Source organism: Carettochelys insculpta, chromosome 6, assembly GCF_033958435.1.
Source record: "Carettochelys insculpta isolate YL-2023 chromosome 6, ASM3395843v1, whole genome shotgun sequence".
Lineage (NCBI taxonomy): Eukaryota > Metazoa > Chordata > Testudines > Carettochelyidae > Carettochelys > Carettochelys insculpta.
In genome coordinates this window covers 91,253,420-91,273,105 of record NC_134142.1, presented here as the reverse complement: position 1 = coordinate 91,273,105, position 19,686 = coordinate 91,253,420, and the positions used below count along the sequence as shown (strand labels likewise).

Genomic DNA, 19,686 nt, shown 5'->3' with positions numbered 1-19,686 from the left:
ATCGTCGGGTAAGGGGGAGAATTTTCTCCATGCTACATTACACTGCTCTGTTGGCAGACTGGTGAAGTACACGTGAGTGGGGAGGGGTCCTCTGAAAACAAATGCACTCAGCCTAGGTCAGGCAGGGCTGATCCGGGCGGGTGACCCAGCCCCACCTGAGCTCCTAGCCAGGGTTTAGGAAGGAAGCATGTTGCTGAAGGGGCACTCTAGCTTCACGCAAGGCTGGTTAACCCATTCAGGTAGAATCTGCTCATCCTTGCAAGGCTCAGCGAGGGAGAGAAACACGCAGTGAAATGTTCATCTGTTTATTGCAATGGCAAGAAACAACAACATCCAAACCATCAAAGACGAAAGCAATGGGAGCACAGGCTGCTGCCCAGGCACTTTGCCTGCCAGAGCCACAGTCCCAACCTAGTTACAAATATACAGGCCTAATACAGAGTCTAGGAGACAGGAATGGGGCATTGACGCTCTCCACCCTTCAGTATTACAAAATACTCCCAGCCCTGTGTAAAAACAAGCCAGGCCTGGAATTGCACAGCAACTCAGCTCGTGGACAGACACACACAGGCACAGGGGAAGTGGCCAGCGTGTGTTTAAACTATCCGTACAAAGACAAAGAGAACGTACAAAATAGGGAAGGGCAAGGTGGGTTCAGGGTGTAAACACTTCCAGGCCAGACTCAGTGCCCCAGCAGAGAGAGAACACGTTGCACGGTGAGATCTGGTGTCTGGCGCTGTTGGCTAGTGAGCAGCCCCAGCTGGACGTTGAGGACCTCTACCTTGACCCTCAGTGTGAGAGCAACACGGAGATCCAGCCATCAGGCAGTGCCCAATTGTGCCCAGCACATGGCCCCAACTGGTTCAGAACCACTTTCTTCTTTAACAGACAGCAGCACTTCCATGATAGCCCACCTGACCCAAGCAGCTTGGCCACACTGCCCACCAGAGCCTCAGTTCCCAGGGGCGGCTGCTGCCTTGCTATGGCGCACTCGTATTACGGATTCTGGGCACAGACTTGAAAAACTCCCCTCTTCCCCCACCCCCACCCCTGGCATCTGAGAAATGGGTCACTCCGGCCCACGTGTGCCCTGGCGCACAGCTGGATGCAAAAAGTCTGTCCCCTCCCCACCCCCGGGGAGAAGACAGCTGGTTGTTTGCATTCTGTGCTGGTGCCCCACATAGCTCCTACAGACCCAAACTCCCCTTCTGCCTCAGAATCAGGGGCATCTGGCTTGCAACTCATTCAGCATTGTGCCTGCGTTAGCCAGGCTTCTGTTAGTTTTTTCCATACAGTTCTGACTTCACCGAGGGGCGGATGGCTGTGGCAAGGCCATGCAGAGGATGGGGCACTGCCTGGCAACAACAGAGCCCCAACTCACCCTGTCACCGGAGCTCTGATACAGAAAATTAACTAAAACAAGCCCCAGGGCAGATCACAGCAACCAGCGCTGTGCCAGAGCAGCTGCCCTTAGAAGCAAGATCCATCCCAATGGAAATAATGGAGGCGCTGGGGGTGGTGGGGTGTGTGTGGAGCACAGCAGGGGCCTTCCTGGCCCCAATCCTGCTCTTCTTCTAGCAATGCTGGGTACAGGTAACTACGCCAACCAAACCAGATTAAAAGCAGGCTGCTGCTTCTCTGGAAGCCAAACCTGAGGGGTGCTGAGGACCACCACCCCCACCTCCCTGTGCTCCAAGCAGGCTCCCACAGTCCTAGGGCTCAAAGACCCGCTGGGTGAGTGGAGCTCCCTGGTGCCGTCTGCCAGCACAATCTGGGAACCCAAGGCTGAGATGAACTCGCTGGAAGGCACTCACCTCCTGGCTGCTTCAGGGCACAGGATGGCCCCCCCATACCTTCACGTCACCCCTGAACTACTCAACTTCTGGCCCAGCAAGTCCCAGTGCCAGTCTGCCCTCCCCTCAGCCAGCTCCCCGCCACCAGGCGCTGGCAGGGTCAGCCCCTGGCGCAGTGCAAAGGGCCACACCTCAAACAGTTCCAGACGCTCTAAGGTTGCTTGGTGCGTCATCCATGTCCCAGGATTAGGGCCCTGCTGGAAGTGGAAGGATGGACCTCATTGTCCTGGAATGTTCAGGGCAGGCTGTGCAGCCCTCTGCCTGGGCCCATTCTTGGAGGTGGCTCCCCTTCCCCTTCATTGTTTTGTCTGCTGCAAAGGCAGCCAATGAAGTAAGTTAGAGACGGTGATGGGGAAGGGGCGAACTGCAGGTGAGCACACAGCTCCAAGCAACTCAGGACGGACAGGAGGGGCCACATACAGAGAACTGGGAGCTGCTGCACAGGTGGTGGGAATCTGCTCTGGGGGACAGCACGGAAGCCAAGAGCAAGGGGTGAAATTATGCAGGGCTCAAGCACGGAGAAAATGGGGGAGCAGAGGGCTGAGCAAGGGGGACAAGCTGCATCTTAGGAACTACGAGACAGGGACTGGGCGAGGCTTTGCTTGCACAAAGTCCTGGGAACAGACTGTAAGGACTAATCCAGCCCTGGCCATGGGCCCAGACAGCTCACCAGGGCTGCTTCTATCTCTTACACCTAGAGCTGCAGCTTTTAGACCTTGGGGTGCTTGTACCAGAGGCTGTGTCTGGCTCCAGCTCCCTGGCACTGTAGGGGCAGTGGGGGATCTGATCCGGGGCACACGCCTAACCCCAAAGAACTCCCTAGCTGCACATTCAATGGGTAGAGGCCCAGTGTTTGCAGTGCGGGTGCTGGAGCAGGAGGAACCCTGTACTAAGGTTAGACACAAGCTCCCTCCCCAGCCTGGCAGCCTCTCTGCTGCATAAACGGCACATTTTTTCCTCACACTTGAAGCCTGCTGGTGTTCAGCAAATGAGAACCACATGTGAAGGAAGAGGAGGCAGCAGAAGAGCGCCAGCAGGAGGAAGCATGGGAGACCGGGAGCACCACTGACATTTTCTCGGGGCGCCAGGCTCCAATTTCAGCAAGGGGACAGCTTGCTTGGAACTTGGGGCGGATTTATGGGCATGGCTGCCCTGGACAGGCCCAGGGCTCCCTCAGCTCCTGCAACTCCCTTGTGCGGCTGCACAGCGCCTCAGGGCAAAGGCAGCAAGGAGGCATGGGAGGTGGGTGTCTGGCCGGATGGACTGGGTGGCCCTTTCCTCCTGGGCCCTCAAGCACACTGACCGACCAAGTGCCGGAGCCAAGCTGCTCTCTCTGCTGGCTCCCGTGGCTGTGCAGGAGTGGGACGGGCAGGCTCCTGGGGATGGGTGAGGGCAGGGCGAGTAGTGATGAGTCCAGGGGAAAGGCAGCAGGTGGAGAGTAAATGGGAGCGCACAAGGGCCACTGAGTCTGTTGAGGGTGCATCAGCCATTACTCCCACCTCCAGGGGCCGCACAGAGGCTCCAGCTCTCCCCAGCCAGGCAGATGGCTCCTATGGGATGCACAGGTGGGAGAGCTACCGGAGCACAGTCCATCCAGGGCTAGGTGTATGGCATATGGTAGGAGATGGGGGAGGCAGCGTGCCAGGCTCGGAGTCCTACATGTCCACTGTACAAAGGAATACAGCCTCAGCCAGGCCTGGGATAGAGCTGCTGCTGCTGCCTCCTTCCCCTCTCCTGGGACCAAACAGAGATCGGGGAAGGGCTGGGCCAAACCCACAGCTTGGTGATCGCCCTCCTGTCCTGCCCCCGCTGGGTAAGGCACACTGAGCACTACACAGCCGTCTCCTGATCTTCCCGCTGGATCATCTGGTAGTGCTGTCGATTTTCGAGGTAGGCAGCCAGGTCAGGATCATTGGCCTTCTCAGCTCTGTGCTTGGGGGTGTCTCCCTGTGCGGAGGAAAAGGGAGTAAAGCACAGGTGACATGTCCAAATACACACCCACAGCAGACCCCTCCCTGCAGCCTGCACCCTGTTCTCCAGCGCATGAGAGTCTATCGCAGCCCCACCTCCAGAGCACTGAACCCAGAGTTCAAGCTGCAGCAGCCTGTGCTTCTAGCTCTGGCGGTCCCAGTGGGGTGGCCACCCCGATTGCTCCCCTTGCTCCCTGCCCTGCCACGCCACGCTTGGTGCAAGAGTGCAGCTGCCACTGCATTTGGTGGCTTCTCTTCCCGCCCGGGGAGAGCTCTGCTTACCACCTCCGCACGGCCTGGGGCCTTTAGTGAAGAGCTGCAACGCCACTAGCATCATGCTGCTCTCCTTCCATCAGATACCGGTGTCCTCCTCTGGCCCAAGAGCCCTGCGTCTGAGGTAGCCACCCCTCCTCCACCTGGCTTCCCCTTTCAGGGCTGCGCTGCTTGCAGCTCGAGGGGCTGGTTTGCAAGCTGTGGGGCTTGCACGCCGGCCGGGAGCCCGGTTACGTTACTGGGGGTTGGGGGGGAAGGACCTGACTGGTTACGAACTGTCTTGTTTCTTCAAAATCTTGTTCATAAAATAAAAATTCCTCCCACTCGTTGAGTCTCCTGCTCCAGCCACTGTTCCTGGGATGAAAGGTCAGAGGGGCCCCTAAGGCTCCCTCCTACCATCCCCCATCTCCCACCCTATTCCACACACCCAGCCCTCAGATGAAATTGCTCCCTGTCCCCGGAGGCTCTTGTGCATGTCAGGCATCACAGCAGAGCTGGGGCGCCTGTGGCAGGCCCAGAGGCAGGAGCATGAGGAGAGGGACGCAGCCCACCTCTGCGTCCTGCTGGGCTCACCTGCCTGGAGCGGGTCTCGTGCTCACGCACTGAGGGGCAAGGAGGCATCTGTGGGAACTCTCAGAAGGAGGGGAGGTGCTCATGGGACAGGAGTCTCTGAAGGGGGTGCAGCACAAGTGTTTGGGAACTTCTGGCCTGGCAGAAGTGCCGCTCCCCGCCAAAGCCACAGGCTGGGAGGAGGCTCTCTAGGAAGTGAGCCCTAGGGACAAACTGCTTCTGTCCATATCTGGCTCCGCACAGGCGGGTGGCCGAGGTGTGCACTGTGCAGTGCCGTAAAGAGAGGGGAAGCGTGACTAGAAGATGGCTACTGAGATTTTTGTTAAGAGACTGGAAGATGCTGGCTACATAAGCCCCAGTCGAGCCTTCTGAGCCTCCGGTGGGCTGGAACAGACACCGTCCTGTGAATTCCCCTGCTCAGGCACTGCATACGAAGATGGCCTAAACCAGTCACTCTGCCCATCAAGCCTCTAACCTGCTGCTTCTCCAGCTCTGTGGAAAGCTGGCTGGAGTGAGGGGGAAGGAGCTGGGGGGAGGAGGGAGGTGCACGTCTGGGGAGAGCTTTGAAACACCATCCCTCCCCCTTGGTCCCCCCAGTAACTGCTCCTGCTCCTCCAGGAGGCTCACATTTCACCAGCTTATTGCAGCCATCTGGACTGTGTCCACTAATGAACTCCCGCACTCCATAAAAAGCAAATCTGTTAACAGCTTTCAGCTCCATCTCCCCTCTCCGCCCTTCCCCCTCCCGCTCGTTAACTGCCCCAGCTCCTCCGGCTGAACAAACCCTCTGCCCAGCCGGGCCAAGGAAACCTGGCGCTCTGCCGCTTCTATTGAAAAACCCCCCTCTCCAAGGAGAGGGCAATTTACTCACACTGGCTAGCAGAGCTCAGCAGGGTGACGGCAGCCGGAAAGTGAGGGTTGGGGGAAGGGATCCCAAGCTTCTGGGACAATCCACACTTACATTTCAGTTGGGCAAAGATGCTCAGATGGTGCAGGGGTCTGACAAACTTGCCTGCAGCTGCAGACACGACCTGCCCCCCACATGACCACAGAGGCAGACAGATGCAAAATGCACACCCGAACAATTGCAGCTTCTCTGTATGGGTGCGTGTCGCACACGCACTTTGGTAGGCCCTAAATCTCACAGAGATCGTCCCCGCAGGGCCGGAGCAAGCGTGTTGTGCTCCACTGCCCCGTGCTCCTCCAGGGGTCTCCTCTCAGTAGGCAGAATCTAAACACTCGTTTACTGAAAGGAAATATTGTGTTTCACTTCTGACCGCACAAGCCCCGAAGCCGCACTGCCTGCTGGAGTCTGCAGAGATGGAGCCTGAAACAAGAGCTGAAAGGGGCCCTCCACGCAGCCCAACTGATTCATATAACATGCGGTAACCCATTCTACCCTGTCCGGCTCTGCCTGCAGCACAGGGGACCAGAGTATTGCACGAGCATTACGACGCCGTGTTCCGGTTCTGTAAGGGTCGGGGTTCACACCGCGGTTTGTTCTGGCCCATACCACAAGCAAGTTCTAAGCTGGCAGTGCTGTGGAGTTCTGGACAGTCGCAAGCCCAGACATGCACGTACACAATCAGAAACACCACCCCTCAAACAAACCCCCGCAGCGCCAGCTCGGAGGGGCCGGTCGCCCCGAAAACGCAGGGGGGCAAACATCCTGGCCCTTCTCCCTTCGACAGAGAGGGAGCCATGTGAGAAGCCTCGTGGTGGGACCTTGGCAAAACTGCCCTCACAAAATTTCCCGGCCCCCTACCTTGGTCCCTTTCTCCTTTGTTTCTATGTCCAATCAGCATTCTGCCAGCAAAGCCACTCCAGACCTGGGCACATCACAAGGTCTGAGCCATTCGCTGGAAGTCAGGAAAGCCGGGCAACTGCTGGGGAGTGTTTGTAAAACATCGCCCTGGCTGCTGGCAAAGGGCTTGAACTCTGCCTGAAGCGTACAAAAGCTTTTACAGCCTCATTAGACTTGTCTCCCCAGGTGAGCTTCTGTGCTGTGGGCCAGCCCCTGGGAACCTCTGGCAACAAGAGATGACTGAAACTCTTGGCTATTCACCAGCTCCCAGAGCTGGCCCAGCCCCGAGATACTATTATGTTCCCCCTGCTCAGTTCCAGCACAGAGCTTGACACATCTGCTTCCCTGCTGCTGTATGCCAGCCCCAGGAACCTCTTGTATCAAAACCACCTCGCCCCCTTTACTCCTGGCAGAGGCATGGCTGCATTCCAGGCACATGCCAACCACACCAAGACACAGCTGAATTTATCCCCCAAGTAAGTGTCAGTGCCTGAGCCGCTCGCTAACGCTCAGCGGGGCTGGCTGTTCGAAAGCACGCCCTGCCCTTGTATCTCTCACAGCTCCCCCGCCCTGCGCTCAGGAGAAGGGACAGCGCTGCTGGGAGGAAGTGAGGCTGTCCTCGCAATGACCTCAGATGGTGGAAGGGAGGGGGAGACATTCCACCCGGCTGCCACTCATTCAGGGGCAGCAGAGGAGAGCAAGGAGACCTATTTAACCCTCTGTGCAGCAGCAGGGTTCTTCTGCTCACTAAGGCGCGAGGAGGGCTAGGTGAGACTGAGCCATGCCGAGCTACTGAAGCAGCCTCACTCAGATGGTTCCAGGATCCACTTCGTGCCGGAAACGGGTCGCACATCCGGCTGAGCTCATGTTCCCTCTGCCTTCTCCGCCTCTGCTTCAGCCTTTCACCCCTGCCTCAGGTGCTCCCCTGTTCCGAGCACTCCCACCTCTCGTTCCCTGGCCCCCTGACCTCACCTGCAGGTCTGTTTTCATGAGCGAAGCCCCAGCCTCCACAATGTAGTGGCAGATGGTGCGCTGGCGCAGGGCAGCTGCCTGATGCAAGCTGGTCTCTCCACTGGGCAGAAGACAGAAGAGGAAAGCGTGAGATCCCCCAGCAAAGTGAGAAGGGAAATGATACCCACGGGACTGCTGCGAGGGACCCATCCCCGCAAGGGAGGCTTGTTCTGTTTGGTCACATTGCTTCACCAGCAAACCCAGTTTCTGCCCCACAGAGCGCTTGGGTGGGAGGAGAATTCAGTCCCTGGTATCGTTCGGTCCAAGCCTGGTATGGAAGCGGTGGCTGAAGGCTGCAGCGAAGGCAGATGGGTACAGAAAACAGAGGGTCTGGGCAAACCAGCAAGCAACTTACTTCTCTTCTTCGGTTGCATCAAGGATCTCTGCAGGTGCTGGGGAGAGAAAGACATTGCAGGGCAATGAGAGCCATTGACTTGACAGAGGCTCTCTTATGCACTCCCCAGCAATGCAAAGCACAGTCTCGCCTCATACCCCCAGACCTCCTGCATACCCCTGCAGAGACTCTGTCTGGTAAGTGAGACACCCCCAAGCAGCTGGAGATTTAGGAAGAGCTGCCATTCTAGACCCAAGTACAGAGAAATGTGAAAGAAGAGCCAACCCTCATTCTGGCGAGACCCACTACACCCCAAGCTGTGAGCTGCCCGTTGGCCAAAGCGCATACCTAGCAAACATGCTACCCAGAGAGGCGTTGGTCTCAGCAGGGCTGCTGCAGTGAGCAGACAGGAGATCTAGGCATCCATACCCAAAATGCACCAAAACACATCCAGCCACGTTGCAGCCTCCATTACCTGTGTGACCTCCCTGAAGCCAAAAGCATCACACAGGTCTATGACTGAACTTGGCCTTGTGGTTGCCAGTAAGGACCCACGCACCAGGCAGGACGGATGGGACACTTAAGACTAGCCGAGAGGAGAGATGTTGCCACAAACCCCAGGGAGAGAGAGGGGCATCCGGCGAGCAGTAGCACCCTTTTCCAGCAGGGACTACTAGGGAGGCTCAGAAAATTTGACCTCCACCTCTCTGTACCAGTTCCAGGGGCCAGGGTGCCAACACCCCAGGGCTGTACCAACCACTGGATCCAGGTCCCACTTACCATTCTCGAGGATGTATTTAACAATCTCCTTGCTCCCTGATTTGACAGCATGGTGCAGCACAGTCTGACCTGAGGCATCTCGCATCATCAGGTCCCCTCCTGCCCGGTGCAGCTCTTGAAACTACCAGAACACAGGTCAGCTTGGGTTAGTGTTTGCTATTCAGGCCTCCTGAGACTCTGAGCACCAGGGCAAGAGCAGAGCCTATGGGACAGCCCTTCCCCCTCACGGCCTGGCCTTTGCCAGCTGAATCTGCAGCAAAATTACCAAATACGTGCCCCTGGGCAGGAAAACGAACTACTCGCCCAGCTCCCCAGCAAGGCTACACCTGCCTTCAGCTCACGCAGCATGTGCCAGCCCCTGCAAACAAAGACATCTGGCACTGCTTGGGGGAAACTCACACTACTACGGGCTGATCGTGCACTGCTGTGAGGAAGATGTCACAGCTGGGGCTGGCAGGGCAGGGCAGGGCAGGGCCAGAGCCTGGCTAAGAGGGACAGTACAGGAGAAGGGAGGCTCACGCCAGACTGGGGTCCTCGCTAGCTGCTGTGGGAAAAGGCACAGCACCCTCCCTGCTCAGTGGCTGGGATCATGGGACATGGCAGCTCTTACCTTCTGGAAATCACTACTCTTGGCCGCGGTTATCAAAGCATTATCTGCAATGAGGAGGCACTGGTCAGGATGAGGGGAGCCAAGCAGGAGATGGGGAGAGGGAGGGATGCTTCTGCGGGAGAGACTCTCTCTGTGCTTGCACCAGCCTCTCCTGGGGGCAGCCAGGGCACGAGGCCGTTTCAATGGCAGAGTAAGGTGCACACACCATGACACTTCCGGAGCTGCCCTGGGACACTGCTCACAGCCTGTGCAATGGTGGCTGCTGCAGGAAGGTTATTCCCACACCACAGTCTGCCCCTCCCAGCCGGGCCACAAAGCTCTCCTCCCTCCCCAGCTGCTGGGCACGGCTGGCTGCTCCCGGCTATCAGGGCACTGACAAGAGGCGTCCCTGGGCCTGGAATGCCATGAGTCCAATCCTGTGCACGGGGCTTGGGAATAGAGGGTTCAGGGAGCCTGGAGACCACTGGCCGGGCTGGGCTGGCTTTACCTGGACCATGCGTGCACCAGTGAGTTAGAGACGCTTAGCTTTGTACCACTGGTTAGCCCTGGAGGTCAGCAGAGGTCAGGAGCAGATAGGAGTGAGGGAAGAAACACCTCTGGGAAGGGAGGAGGGAGAACACATTCTCCGGGCAAGGCCAGGCCTCAGCTCAGACCTGTCCAGCAGGAATGTTTTCAAGACCATGGGAAAAGGAGCCCCTGAGCAGAGGGGGAGAGCAGAGGTCCCCGGGGAGCCAGCCAGCTGGGATGCCTCTCACCAGCGACTCGCTCACGCGTCCAGGAACCAGCTCTGTTCAAGATCCAGGAAACTCTTTCCGTTTGCTCAGCTGAGGGAGGCCCCTGACCTCCTGCTCCCACTCCCGGAGCCCCCACTGGTGCCTGGCAGAGACAAACTCCACCCCCAGCAACATAGCTCAAGGCCTGTGCTCTGCAGGTGGGAGATTAACCTCACCACCCTGTCATTTCCTGCACTCCCCAGCTGGGAGCTCCACAGTTCACAGGCTGGCTGGGAAAAGGCTCCCTGCCCTGCTCTGCTGTGCAAGCAAACGGCTGTCAGGTCTCTCCAGCCAGTCACTTCTGCCGCTCCCCTCAGGGAGTCTCCTAGTATTCTCAGCCCCTGGCAGAGCAGGGAAGGAGAACCTGAGCCGCAATACCCTTGAATGGCATAGGCTGTGCAGTCACTAGCCCCAGGTGTCACCTGCTCCCTCACAGCCCCATAGGCCTTGCAGTGCTTGTGGGGCCCGTGGGTCAGGGTTGGGCCTGGAGCCCAGAAAGACCAGTGCCAAATGACAGCAGCAGGGGTGGGCTCTCCAGACTTCCCATCACCCCAGTTTTCGGAGCTGAAGACAGTGTTTGGTTTGTGGGGAAACACAGAATCGGACATGGGAGCATCTGCTAGGGTAACCCTAAGTGAGACAGGGGCTCAAGACATGCCAGAGGCCTGCAGAGCAGACTGTAGGACTCACCTTCTGGGCAGAGGCAGACCCCTGCTTCCAAGCTGGAAGGTAAGAGAGGGAGCAATTCAGAACTCACACAGTTAAAGGACAAGCAAGTCTTTTGCAGTAAATCCCTCTCCTGTGCCCCCCGCATGGCAAAGCCCCTGCTAGCATGCACTGCTGTGACAGGCCAGGGTAGGCGGAGATGCGAACTGCCTGGGACGAAGTGGGAATTTTCCATCACATTTTATGAGGCCTGTTTGTGCCTTAGTTTCCCCGATGTGCTGCACTGCTACCTCTGGGGTAGAAAAAGTCCGTTTGCTCTGATACAGCAAGTCTGGGGTTTCATCCCACAACACCGGATCGTCTGAAAATACAATGGCGAACCTAGCAATGAACAGACCAGAGAGAGAAAAAGCCTTCCTGTGCCTCTTGTCTGTGAGAGAATGTGTGTGGGGTGGGAGGCTGGGGGGCGGGGAGGGCGCGGGGCTGAACGGCATTTCCATGAGTTTGGAACAAAGAACTGGGCAGGTGTGAGGTGGAGGGATCTGCGCTGGCTGCTGTAGGTGCCAGGGAGGCTCTCGCCTGGAGTCCAACCAAGGATGGAGAGAAAGACAGAGCTTTAGCAAAGGGGCACACTAGCGTGTGGCTGGGCGCTGGCCATCCTGAGGTGGGATTCTAACCAGAACAGACTAGGCGGCTTTGGTCCTCTACGCTCATCTAAGGACTCCCTATGCTTTGTGCCAGATGACTTACGACCCCGTTTGGGCAGTGCCCCATGAGCGTCACTGTGCATTTGGCAAGGTGCTTTAATCCAAGGAGGACACATGTCTCCTGCCTCAGCTGACCTTGCTGAACCGTGCTCGTGGTATGAAGCAGGAGTGCCGCAGAGCCAGGGTGCCAGGCTAAGGAGGTGGGAGGCTGCGTGGCTACCCCCTGCAAGAAGTGCGAGGCCCCTTGGGGGTGAGGCACGCTGAAAGGGATCCCCCAGTAGCGTTCCAAAGCTGGGACTCTAGCACTGATCCAGCCCCCACTGCCAGAGCCCTGCCTGATACCCTGTCAACCTGGGGCTGTGCGCGATGCAGAAGTTTCAGCCTGCCACCCCATGCCTGGTGACAGGAGAGAGACTGCCGCTGAGAGGCCTGCCGCATGGACTCTCGGGATCATAGAGATGTAGGTTTGGGTGGGAGCGCACAGGGCCACTTCCTTGCCTGTGCCACTGGGGGTCCCAGATTAGGCACAACTGGAGTATAGCAGCTCAAGTGTATCTAACCTAAAATTCTCTTGCTGCAGATTAAGATAACTACTTCTCCTACTTGGGGTGGATGCGGAGAGCAATCTATCACTGCCCTCTTACAACAGCTCTAGGAGCCCCTGAGCGTCTTCAGCAGTACTGCCACCAGCCAGCTAGACCCCATTCTGTAGCCGTACATCGGAGGTTTTAATTCCCTCGGGAAGTATTCTGCACTCGTCTTTATTGACTTGCAGCTTACTGATTGCAGACCAAGTCTCCAGCTGATCAAGGCTGCTTTGAATTCGCATCCAACTTTCCAAAGTGCTTCCAGCCCCTCCGAGCTTGGTGTCATCTGCACATATTACAATATGGCTTCCCAAACTGGGGTGTGTGCCCCCCAGGGGGTGGGGTGTGAAGAAATTCCAGGTGGTTGCGAGGTGATTCAGCCCCCTCAGACTTTCCCCCCACCCCAAGAAAGAGCCAGCCTTTGCTTCCAGCTCTCTGCCTCTGCCATTTCACATGGGTGACCCGGCTCAGCTGCTATAAAAAGCAGGCAGCCAGTGAAGGCCCATGTGGAGCTAGCTGCCTCCTGCAAAGGTGAGCGAGTGGGGGTTGCAGGGAGAGGAGGAGAATGGGGTTAGATGGGGGGCTCGTGGTGCCTGGCTTTGGGGGAGGGGAGAGGACCCAGTAGGCAGCCCTGGCAGCACAGACCTCAGGGAGCTGGCCAGCTTGGGCTGCACCAGGCACCCACAAGGTGAGGCCTGTGCCTTTAGTCTGGATGGTCCATAGTCAGTCTCCTAGGGCTTCCCAACTTATGGAGAAAATGCAGCATCATCTTTCACATTATATTCATTTGTTTCTGCTGTTAAATTAAATTTTTATTAAATTTTGGGGCCAAGAAAAACTATTTGCGCTTATTTTTAATTTTACATAACATTTTTAGATCAAGTTTTTGTTTATTTTAAATTACAAATTGAATGTTCTGTTAAAGGCGGGTAGTATGATGGTAAAGAAGAGGTGGGGGGTGTGTGAGGGTTTCTCAAAAATCAAAAGAGCGGGGGTGTGATGCCGAAAAGTTTGAGAACCACTGTATTGTAAGAACACTTTCCACTTTGTTATCCAAATCACTAAGAAACACACTGAATAGTGCCAGGGCCAGCAATGAGCAATGTGGGCCCCCCATTAGATACAGCCTCCCAGTTGGACAGTGAAGCATTGGTAACGACTCTCAGCAAACTTTTTCCAATCAGTTGTGCATCCGCTTTACGCCAATTTCATCTAGACCACATTCCCCTAGTTTTCTTAGAACAATGTCACAAGGACTGCCTCAAACACCTCACTAAAAGCAAGAAAGAGCAGGTCCAATGCTTCCCCCATCCACTCAGCCAATACCACTGTTAAAGAAGGAAATTAGATTCTTGAGGCAGGACTTTTGTTGACAACTCCATGATAATTACTCCTTAAAATGCTATTGTCTTCCAAGTGCTTCCAAAGGAAAGTGCTTCCAGAAGAAATCAGCCTTGCCCTCCTTGACTTGGCTTCTCTCTTCTCCCTGGCCTGTCCTTCGCCACTGATTTCTTCCCTTCCCCGCTCTGTCAGAGACACCTACGTCTGTGCCAGTTGTGTGTCACATGCTCTCCAGAGAACCAGCTCCCTTTTCCCATACACACCAGTGCTGGGGAATGAGTCCTGGAGTCGGAGTCAGCCCTGGGCTTAAGCAGCCACATTAGAGCCCTGGGTACAAACTGCAATGCAGCCCTGTTGTCCCGGAGTCACCCCTTGGGAGGGTGGGTATGCATGGGAGAGGAAAGGGAAAGACTTGGTCTCCACAGAGAGTGGCCCCCCACTGTCGTTTGCAGGCAACCTGCAGAGACAGCTCTTGCATGTGTCTCTCACACAGCTGCTGTTTCGCTTCAGAGCTGCCAAGCCTCTCGGGCTGGTCCTTCCGCTACTTCCTCCCTCAGACCCTTCTCTCCACCCCACCCGGCCATTTGCACCTGCAAACCAGTGGCTAGTCTCACCTGAGGGCCGGTGAGGAGGGTGGAGAGGATGAGGAAGAGGAAAAAGCAAAATGGTGCCCGGTGGGCATGGAGGACGAGTCAACAAGGTTAGGTATGGGGGGCGAGGTGCCCACGGTCTGTGTGATCACCAGCTCTGGGTCCAGCACAAAGAGCTCATCCTGGGAGATCTCCGTCACGTAGTTGAGGTGCTCCTGGAAGGCAGAGATCAGCCCTTCAGAGAGGGATTCATCCACCCCAGGCCAGCCAGCCTGGGGACCCCGCTGCTCTCAACAGCCAGAGCAGCACCGGCTGGGGTGATGGCCCATGGCAGCTCAAAGGAGCTGGCATGGCAGTGTGCTTGGGAGATGGGACTGGCACCTAGGAGAGGCACTCACAGTGACTTAGCAAGGCCACCCCCAGCCTGCCACATGGCCGTCTTTAGACAGCTTACCATGACCCTGGCCAGGTCAGATGTTGCTCACCAACAATGACTGTGTGGCGCGGAGCCTCACTGAGCATTGAGATGGAAAAGGCCTACTGGGGGCTCTTGTCTCCAACAGAACGCAGGCTGTTTCCAGTCTACTTGTATGGTGTCACCCTGGTCCTGGAAAACTCTTCCACAGCCTCACACACCTCACTGCCAGGGCATCTCCAAACACTCCACTGAAACATCCCGTCTCCTTTCCAAATCCCCTGCCCACATCTCTCATTACAGCCCTACGTAATCCCTTTCCGCCCCCAGCAGCTCCCCCAGGATGCCTGCAGACTGTCCGCACATAAGAAAATGCCCGAGCCAGCTCTGCCAGGCATGGGTGTGCCGGAACCGCGCAGGAAGGGACGCTCTCCCTGCACCGTGAGGTGAGGCGCCTCAGCTTGGACGGCTTTCAGCCGATTCCAGAGCAGGTCTCTCCAGAGCTGTAGATAGTGTGAATAGGGGCCAGTCCCTCTGTCTCTCGCAGCCAGTCCTGCTCTCTGTGTTCTCCTCCTATTGAGGACTGTGGTTTTTGGAATCTTCCTCATCTGCAGGATCTAAATTTCCCCCGGCTGAGTCTCACTAAGACTGCAAGACATGAATCCTAAGTCTGGGCTATGTCCCACAGCCCCTTTACATCATTCCAGTAGCATAATGGGTCTGATGCCCAGCCAGGTCCCCCAGTAGGAATAACCCAGTCTAAGGTGGATTTCCCCAGCAGTAGGGCCAGCAGCATGCCCCTTTGTTGTCCCCAGGGGACGGGGACATCTGAGAGAGGGAGAGGGTAAGTCTGGAGATGCTTTCAGCTCTAGCTATTGTGGGATGCCAGGTAGCCCCTCAGGGACTGCTGTGTCTAGTGTGCAAGACAGAGCAGTTCCTGGGACCATGCTGCTTATAAATAGGGCTCATTTAGGTTCTGACAGCCTTAGAGTCAAAGTGGTACAGTGGTGGCTAAAGCCATCTTTGCCTGCATGTCCTGGGCGGTTGTGCAGCTCAGCTCAGCTGGAGCCCAGAATTGGGACCACAGAAACACTGAAATACATTATAGCCATCTGCTGCACAACCTCCCAGGGCAGTCAGATCAGCACGACAAGGCTTCTCACTAACCCTCAACACTGTCCCCTGCTCCCAGGGGTTAGCATCCTTCAGACGTCACATCAGTTTTTCCTCTCCGTATTTCCTCCATTAAATCCATAGGAACAGAGGCTGGAGGAGCTGCTGAGACACCTGAAGCATCCAATACCAGCTGATCCCAGGAATGCCTGACTACAGAGGACAGAAGATCTCTATTTCCTGGGGTTCACAACCTTTCCAAGAAACCGCATCCCCTTGCCCATAATGCAATCACAGGACAGGGGTGCAACAGGGGAACAAAGCAGACAAAGCAGTGGCCCTTGTGCGTGCATCTGCATGCCTGAACACACGTGTGCTGCTGGCCAAGCACAGCCGCACAACAGTGCCTGGGTCCCCCACAGTCCCTGGTGAATGAGGATGCACTCACCTGTGCACGGTCTATCCTGTAAAACCTATCGGCTGTAGTTGCTATGAGAGAGAGAGAGAGAGACAGTGAGTCCAGACTCTCTTAGAATCTGGCAAGAGACAAGGCAAGCAAGGGGACTGCCCATACCCACTGCATCACACCCCTGGGCCACACAAAAGTATTCAGCCAACTCATAACCCTGGAGTGAGCATGGCCACATAAGAGCAGGGAAAACTGTTAACTCTCCACCAGGGCCAGCCCATCAACTTCCACAACGTGCCCAAAGCCACAGCCATTCCCGCCACGGATACAGACTGCAGCATACAACGTCCCAGTTTGCCTGAGCAGCCAGCCCTTGGTCCAGGCGCGCATCTCATTTAGGAGTAGGCAGAAGCAGCAAGGTAAGGCAGGATGCATCTGGCTATCGTCCACTGTCAGGGGATTTTCAGGCCCTCTGATCTGCCTCCTGGCTCTTGGGATTTTTGGTGCGGATGCCCGGACATGGACGCTGTACAGAGCAGAGCCCAGCACTCCCAGGACTTGCTTAGATCAGAGGAGAAATTATTCCTCTGTCTGAAACACACTCATGGCTACTTTTCCTGTGACAGGATAACTGCAGAGACACAGAACAGCCCAGATGGAGTGCTCAGGCCTTCCTGTTTCTCCACTCTCAAGGACTTGGTGCCACTACATTTCTACATTATTGACACTGACTCATCATAAATCGGCTCCAGGCTTTCTGTATTATCCCTCATCTTGGCACAGCACGCTTCCCCAGTGGTGCATGGGATGGACATCGGTCCCTGTCCCTGGGGGTGGCAGCTCAGCTTAAAACAAGAACTCAATGGCCACTCTCCTCATGGGAGCTAAGAATTACACTCAAGCGGGTCCACGGTCTGTCCTGGGATGCTCTGTGGAGCGCCTGCCCAAGAGACAGAAAAGCCCCACTTAGCCAGTGGTACACGGGGGCCTGAGGAGCGGAGTGGGCTGGAGCAGCATGATTGGGAAGCACTGTGCAACCCTGAGATGCAGCTGGTTACTGAAAATCGTAACCAAAACTCCAGTGAGGTGAAGGGACTGGGAGGGAACGGAGGCTCCTGAGCCTTGTTGCAATGTGGTGGGGAGGGCAGGGACAGGCCAGGGTCAGTGAGCTCCAGTGCTTTATGGGCATTTTCTCCATGAGCTCTGCACCCCCCATAGGGCTGAGGACTGCTGCCCAGGCTGGGGTTGCTATGGCTGGGCCTTAAAGGGACTGGGGAATTCTCTCTAGGAACAGAACAAGAATTAGGGGGGAGGGGTGTCCATGACACAAGCCAGAGCAGATTAGAGGAGTGAAAGAGCCCCGTTTATCCTGTCCCTGCAAGAGATTTACAGCCACAGAGCTGCTAACGAAGGTCTGTAATTCAGCCCCTTTAATGAGCCTGCGTTGCCCCTGAATGCAGCTCCAGCCTCTTTCCTGACACATTTTCCTCAGTGCTGAACCTGCTGCTGGGAAACCAGCAAAAGGAGGAAATCCACTGCAGCAGGATCTGGGAGCAGGGACCACGCGAGTGTGCCTGTCCCCCCCCTGCACAGGGTGGGACCCCACATTGCCGGGAGACGAGGGACAGCACGTCTCTGGCTGAAACGAGCCTCACTTGGCTCGGCTCCCCACCAACAGCCAATTCAGGGGCAACGCTGGCACACCTGCTCAGGGCTGCTCCTGGCTTGCCCTCCCACCAGCAGCATGTCAGTGAGGAGGTCAAGGTGTACTCCTGAAATCAGAGATTTGGTGGGGAGCCCAGAGCCAGGTGTGGGGGGAGACAGGCAGGCAGGCACAAAAACCAGGGAGAGGAGCAGAAATTCCAAAAACTGGATAGGAAAGAGCAGCTTCTATCTCCACAGCGTCTTTCATGGGTAAGGCTCTGGTCATTCTATTCCTGTGGTTCTGCCAGTGTCTCCCCTTGGTCCGCACCTAGTCTGACTGCAGTCAGGCTCCTCAGGTGGTGCGGCTGGTGCCCCGTGAATGCCTGGGGCAGCCCTGCTGGCTCTGAGGACCAGTACAGCGAGACAAGCCTGCTCAGCACTTGGTGCCCATGAGTGAGATTCTCCCTCTGTGCTCAGGAACTCTCTCCAGCACCACTATGAGGCACAAAAGCCCCTATTGTCCCAGGCTGTGAGGGATTCCACAAACCAAAACCAGAGACACCAGAAATATGCTAATAACAGCAAAAACACAGCCTGGGGCTCCGGGAACAAAGTGTCGACCTCGGGCGGGGGCGGAAAGAGGAGAAGGGGCTGAGAATGCAGCTGGAACAAAGCCGTGTTTGTAAACAAGCCCCCACCGCTTTGCCCCAGCACTCAGGGGCTCCTGGAAACACAGCCGGCTGGGTCACAGGCTGAGCACATCAGGCACTCTCTCTTCCTCCTCCACAAGGCACCAATGGACAGCCTGTGACTGAATCAGATGTACAAAGGCAGCTCTTGCTGCAGCGGCTGTGCAGCTCAGTGGAGCATCCCCTGCTGAAGAAGAGTGCCCCTGCAGCAGTTCCCTCTCGACTACAGCTCCTGCACTACTCCCGGCAGCGCCTGCTGCTGGGACCAGCTCCTGGTTCTCACCTTCCCTTCCCTCTCTCCCTGCCAACCTCCCTTGAGCTCACAATGACTTGGCATCCTCACCCTGGACTTTATTTTTCAGGGGCTGGGCACCAAAGACATAGCACAGGGCCAGGCGTATTCGTCTGCTCTATTAAAGAGCACAGCGCCGTTTGTAATTAGGAAACTGCCCTGGGAATGGCCTGCCACTGGCAGTCCTCCCCCCGACCCCCACAGAGGGAGAACAAGGAACCCTTCTGACAGGTGAGCACCCAAGTGCCCTGGAGGAGAAGAGGCCGGTCTGTTAGCCAGGCACAGATCTAGGGTGGGCTGCCCACAGAGCCACACAGTGCCCTGTGGAGACTACACGCCAAGCTCGAGGGAGCCCCCTGTCCTCAGACACAGGCACAGCGCCTCAGCCCAGGCCCAGAGAGCCTGCTCCAGGCACAAGCCAGGAATAAGGATTTGGGGCCAGATGTGCTGTTCGTGAACACTCCACACCTGGCAGCTTCTGCTGGAGTCACATAACCAGCAGCCAGCTGCTCTGGGGGCAGGAGAGGCTGGCTCCCTCCAGCACTGAGCTGCCACATTTGGGCACTAAGCAACCTGAGCAAAAAGTAATGGGGAACTGCCTGCTGGGGAGCCACACCAGGACAATGGAATTACTGTCTGGGACAAGCTCATTGGGTCACCCCCAGACAACTGGCATTGCTAGGCAGCACTGTTGGTTTGGGACTTTGGCAACGGTCTCAGAGCGGATCAGCGCTCCCCCGCCAGACAGCCCATGCTACTGCACTGTACGAAGCAGGTACTCACAGTCTAAGAAACACCACTTAGGAGACAGCTTCTGGGACGAAAGTGTCCTTAACTTGGCTCCATCCCCTTCCTGCACAAAGAGAAGAGAGAGACATCTTCAACACTCCAACCTTGCCTCGGCTCATTCCTGCACTGGGGGTTCAGACAGGGTCAGCTTCATGGTCCTGTGACAGAAGCAATTTGCACCCAGGCATGGCACAGAGACAGTGGGACACATGGGGCCACGGCACAAGGAGCAGAGAACACAGGCATGGCATGGGGCGCAGCTGGAGACAAATACACCGAACTCACTGGGGAGGTGTTCAAACAAGCCCACAAGACTGGCCCCATGTACGGGACAGACCCCAGGAAGGAAGAGAAGCAGTTGATACACACCTGAAGGAGCAGGCATTGTAAAGAAGGGCATGGAACAAAATCCTGCGAAGAGGTAAGGGGGTGGGTTACCACATTCATTCAGCTGCCCCCCTCTGTC

The 19,686-nt window shown here is 56.6% G+C and overlaps 1 protein-coding gene across 8 annotated transcripts in view; it reads right to left on the bottom strand.

Annotated features, from left to right (window-relative positions):
• Positions 1–291: 291 nt before the first annotated feature.
• Positions 292–19,686, bottom strand: part of DGKZ (diacylglycerol kinase zeta) — an 89,017-nt gene continuing 69,622 nt past the window's right edge. For 6 of the 8 annotated variants that reach the window (XM_074997575.1, XM_074997578.1, XM_074997571.1 and 3 more), the window contains 10 exons: positions 19,590–19,631; positions 19,215–19,284; positions 15,846–15,886; positions 13,894–14,084; positions 10,669–10,700; positions 9,206–9,249; positions 8,596–8,716; positions 7,837–7,873; positions 7,443–7,542; positions 292–3,800 (listed from right to left, as the gene is read on the bottom strand). In XM_074997575.1, coding sequence (XP_074853676.1) covers positions 3,684–3,800; positions 7,443–7,542; positions 7,837–7,873; positions 8,596–8,716; positions 9,206–9,249; positions 10,669–10,700; positions 13,894–14,084; positions 15,846–15,886; positions 19,215–19,284; positions 19,590–19,631 — 795 coding nt within the window. In that variant the 3' untranslated portion in view covers positions 292–3,683. The remainder of the gene's footprint in view (positions 3,801–7,442; positions 7,543–7,836; positions 7,874–8,595; positions 8,717–9,205; positions 9,250–10,668; positions 10,701–13,893; positions 14,085–15,845; positions 15,887–19,214; positions 19,285–19,589; positions 19,632–19,686) is intronic. The other 2 variants (XM_074997579.1, XM_074997572.1) reach the window with 1 other exon arrangement.